The following is a 5,000-nucleotide window of genomic DNA, read 5'->3' on the forward strand; positions in this document are numbered from 1 at the left end:
TGTTATTGTTGTTTTCGCTTATCGCGATCGAGCGTGACGGCGGATATTAGGTCAGTCCTACTTTACGTGGCTCAGAATGGCGAGATGTGAGACTTATAATGTTTATGTTGTGATGGTGATGATGTTACCGTGATGGTGACTGCTATTTGATGAAGATGATGACACACAAGTGCCTCGCCAAGGCTATGCCACATAACCGGATAGAAGGCGCTTGCAGTGCAATGCCGATTATCATGATGGTGGCTGAAGCGGGCAGATACGATGGCAGCGACGATGACAGGGCCGCCGGTCGTGGGATTTCGACTGCCGCATGACGAGAAGCTTCCAGAAACTGAGAGCCGCTTCCCGCGTCCCGTTGAGAGGGAAGCGGCTTCACCTGGCACTGACCCCCCTCGGAATGAAGTTCACTGCCGCACTACCTGGCACGGTAATTCGGCAGTAAGAGCCCTTGGCCTTCCCGGGCGATGGGTGGGGCGGGCGGCAGGAGGGAGGGAGGGGGGGAAGGAGACCCTTGGGAGTCGAGAAGGGCAACATTTTTTGACAATAGAATTGGACTAAAATAATGATAGATGTAAGATACGATAGAATACGGAAGATGGAAAGATGGAAGTGACCCCGTGATAATGCGTCACGATAACTGCAACTGCAACAGCACTGAACTGTGCATCTGTGCAATTGTGAGGTGTCTAATCTTATGATACATACTAAAATGCACACTACAGTGCACGCGGACATTGTCCCGTTAAAAGTAAAAGAATCGCGGGAGAGTTGCACGAAGCACGTCAGCGCGCCATGGGAAACTGTGAGCATCAAGGTAAATGCTCATAGCGTGAGCTTGGCCGCGAAAGGAGCTTTGAGTTGCTGTATCGTCGACTTGTTGATTTTGAGGTTAGGAGCATTTAATTAGCAGACAAATAAATGCGGGCGCGTGGAAATGAATGGCAGCTCCCCTTTGCCAAGTGGGCCGTCGCACTCGCTCGACCGCGTCGAATACCGACTCCCACGTCAACATTTCATTCGAGCGCATAATGGGATTTGGGAAGCCGCAAGTGCTGGGAATTGATAGAGTCAGTTTAGAGCCTTTTATAAGCTATTTCCGACGAAACACAAGATGGAAATTAAAAGATGAGAGACTGCGGGAGGCGTGAGCAGGGACTGGGAACCGTCGGTGGCCAAGCGGGCCGCGAGGACCATATGGCGTCTGCGTCGACATGCCTGCGCTCCGTTACATATCTTATTAGCTCACGATTCTAATCAAGTCTTTAAAACTCATATGCGTAAGTGCAGTTTGAAGAACATGCAAAGCACTTATGATTGATGCACTTCTTTTTGTTTTTAATTCAATTTTGGTTTGATTTAGCCCGGCATTTCGGCAATAACATGTTACTCAACATTAGTTTGATTTTCTTGCAAGCATTATCGTACAAAACGAAGAAATCACGGGAAAAACAGAACATCAATTCTCATCTAATCCACGGCGGTGGAACTCTTGTAGAACCCACACTAAAAGAAACATATCCACGAGAACAGCTGAGAAATTCCACACCCGAGTGCGTACAACGCAACACGTATGGGAACCACCTCCGTCTGCCTCCATATGTCTACACAGGAAACGCTAAAATGAATGACATACTGGCTACCGAAGGTTCCTTTAAACAACTAATCGGCTTAGATGCCCTTCTTTCTTGCCTATCTTGCAGATTAAAAGTAAAGCATTCGATAGGAGGGAAAGTCGTACTGTTTCTCCCTTTGCGTGGAGGACGAGATCCAGTACTCGAAGTGCGAGTCATCTCTCGCATCAGCGCTCACTTCCGCATGCGGTTCCGCGCACCTGACTCATCGGTACTAACACACCTGGACGGAGTTTTCACAGTCTTACTATTTCTATACTTCCGCTGGTATGTTTGGCAACAGTTGAGGCTATTTCAACTTAATTTAGGCGTGAGACATTAGACTGGGAGACCCGTTGCTGTATAGTCACTGCGGTTAGTCAATTGTCCAAGCGGTATTTTTTTTTTTTTTTTTTTTTACAATGAAATGGATATTTATGTAAAATGTAAACCACAATGAGACTGCTACATCCTACAAAGGTGATTATGAAAGTATGGGAAATGTAATTATAAACTTTATGGAATATGGCATGTGAAATACATCGATGTTTAAAATGTTTGAATGTATGAACGGTGTCGAAATAACAAATCATTCTCAGCCTTGACTGTTTGATCAGCTGCTAAGTCTTCCCCTCCTGCCCAGACAGTTGTAAGGTTATGTGATAAGGGTAAAAGACGTGATGAGGAATGAATGGATTTGTGTGATGTGATTTGGCGATATGTAGTATGAGCTACATCGAGAGTGACCTATATTAGTATTAAGAAGAAACAACCTATATCTGCATATTGTTTTTTAGAAAATCTTGTAATTCCACCTCAGTGTTATACTGATTATGCAACATGAAATAAATAAAAATGCATATGTAATGCAGGATTAGAAGGCTATCAAACATTAATATATAAACTATCATTGAAATGTTTTCTTGAAAAAAATCTTAAATCACTTTGAAATGATGATTGTCACACCAAGTACATTTGTTATAATGTAACAAAAGGAAAATCACATTGCACATCCCTAACATTATATACAAAGACGACTGGAAGAAATATAGCCTTAATGCTGATGTCAGACCACATAGATAAAAATATATATATATATGAGTTAGGAGATTTTGCACTTTGAAGACTATCAACACATTACACTGTCGAGCTGACCCAAAGTTCAGGTTGCAGCTGACATGGTCGCCCCAGATGGTCGACCGTCTCTTGTCATGGAGTCACGGGCGCCATCTGTCACGTACACGCAAATACACTCACATTCACGCGCTGTTTGTTGCTCACGGCAGGTATCCGAGAGAGTTTTCAATGTTGTCGGAAAACAGGAAGGAGTTGTTGGCTTGCATGGAGGAGTAGGCGTCGTCCTCGGACTCCGACGTCGACTGGTTCAGATGGTCAATGAGATCGGTGGTTTGGTTTAGCTTGAGCTCGGAGAATAAGGCGGCGATCTCGGCCGTCTTCTTCATGGAGAGGATTGAGGCCGTGTCGCTCCCCTCGCGCTGCTGCCGCTGCGACGCCCCACGATACACCACCTTCCCAGAGGGATCCACGGCTGACACCAACAGGATCTTCTGCTGCGAGCTTGAAGAGCCGCGCGAGCGCTGTGACCCGGCGGCACTGCCACTGCCCTGGGACGACCCGCCAGAGCCGCGGGACCCCCCAGAGCCCAGGGAGCCGGACGGGTGGCGGCGCAGGCGAGGCGTTATGAGCAGCGACTCCGTGCTCTGGGTCCTCTGCTGGAGCGGGAGACGGCGGTCGCCGCTGTTCTGGCTGTGGTATCCGGAGCCGCCCGACGACCGATGCACGACCGACATTTCAGAGTCCGAAGACAGATTGGAAGATATGCTCTTCTTCCTCATGACTTCTGGGTGCATGGAGAAGACGGTCCCTGCAGAGCCGGCTCTTGCTGTGTTCCGTCAGATACGAGGACGAACTTTTATGCCTCGTGGCGCTGCTGGAGGATCCTCCCGTGTTGCGCTTCCACGACGTCGCGTGTGACTCCAGCTCGCTTAGGTTGGAGTGCGAGCCGAAGCCCTTCTTGTAGGAGGCGGCGGTGTGTCCCGTCGCGTCCGTGTTGGTATCTGTTTCCGAGTCGAGATTAATCTCATACATCTTCAGGCCATTCTTTTTCACGCGTTTCAAGGAACAGTAACACTTTTCACTCTCAGCACAACTCTCTGTATCACAATCACAAGGCGAGTCATGGCCCTTGTGGACGTGGTCCCTGGCGGGCTTCGCGGACGGAGGGCGCCGAGGCAAGGAGCAGTAACACTTGCTGGAGCACTCGCTGTCATACCCACACTCGCTGCACGAGACGTACCCCTCGTTCTGGCGCGACGGGTTGCGCTTTGGCATCGGGGTCTTCGGCGCCACCTTCCTGGCTCCTCCCTCTAGCAGATGTGTGAGTTCGTTCTCCTTGTTCTCGGGGCGCTTCGCCGAGCCGTTGTCTCGCCCGCTCCTCTCGAAGGAGTATCGGCTCTTGTTGTTGACTAATTTCCGAAGCGGCGATTTGTCCTTCAGATAAGAAGACTGGAGGCTGGAGGCGCGCGAGCCAAGGCGAGAGAAGGACCGCTTCGTGGCCTTCAGGACGGAGGATATCGTGGAGCCGTCGCTGTCCGAGTCCATGAGGCTCATGAGGGACGTGCTACGACCTTTCTGCTTCTTCATGATGTTCTTGGACCGCTGGTAAATCTCGTCCTTGGACAGCGTTAAGGCAAGTTTGAGAAGGATCTCTCGGTGGTCAGGGTCCATCTCGCTGAAGGACATGCCTTTCGGATTAATGACTTGTTTGAGCACTTCGTCTACGCTGTTCAATCCTGTCTTTTGCTTGACGTCATCCAGAAGGTCCTGGAAGTTATATTTGTTTGTGACATTCATGAAAGACTTCGATCGCGGTAAGGCAACCCTCGTGTACACATCACCCGGATCAATCAAGAACCCACCTGGCTGTCGGTCACTGATGGAGCGCTTGAGGCGCCTGCTGGCACGCGTTTCGTCGAGGACGATATGCGTCTGCAGAATGTCTTCACTGTTTGCCCGACGAAGGCCACTGCCAAAGCCTGGCGAGTCACTTCTGTGCGTGCGCTTCTTCCTAGGAGGTCGTACGGGCACCATCTCGCTGTCACTCATGACGTGCCTGTCATCGTCCCGAGGATCGCTGGAGGCCTCACTGGGCGCCTCGCTGCGCATGTTCTCCAGCAACGCCTGGTAGAGGTTCGCCGCGATCACGATTGCGTCCTCGGCAGACTCGCACACAAAGCCATGGCACTCGAGCACCTTCGGGACGCCGGCTTTTCTCATGACACAAGCAAACATGGGCGGATGCTGGTGTGCCACGGCCATGACGGACGGGTCGGACACATTGAGCGGATGATACAGATTGTATTTGTCTTG

At 50.0% G+C, this 5,000-nt stretch overlaps 1 protein-coding gene across 1 annotated transcript in view; it reads right to left on the reverse strand.

Moving 5' to 3' along the window:
- LOC125026799 overlaps positions 1-5,000 on the reverse strand; it is a 7,471-nt gene that overhangs the window by 911 nt on the left and 1,560 nt on the right. The window contains 2 exon segments of the mRNA XM_047615400.1: positions 1-3,475; positions 3,477-5,000. The exon segment at positions 1-3,475 is cut by the window's left edge and continues 911 nt beyond it; the exon segment at positions 3,477-5,000 is cut by the window's right edge and continues 949 nt beyond it. Coding sequence (XP_047471356.1) covers positions 2,888-3,475; positions 3,477-5,000 — 2,112 coding nt within the window. The 3' untranslated portion in view covers positions 1-2,887.

This window comes from Penaeus chinensis, chromosome 7 (genome assembly GCF_019202785.1).
Source record: "Penaeus chinensis breed Huanghai No. 1 chromosome 7, ASM1920278v2, whole genome shotgun sequence".
In the NCBI taxonomy this organism is placed as follows: domain Eukaryota; kingdom Metazoa; phylum Arthropoda; class Malacostraca; order Decapoda; family Penaeidae; genus Penaeus; species Penaeus chinensis.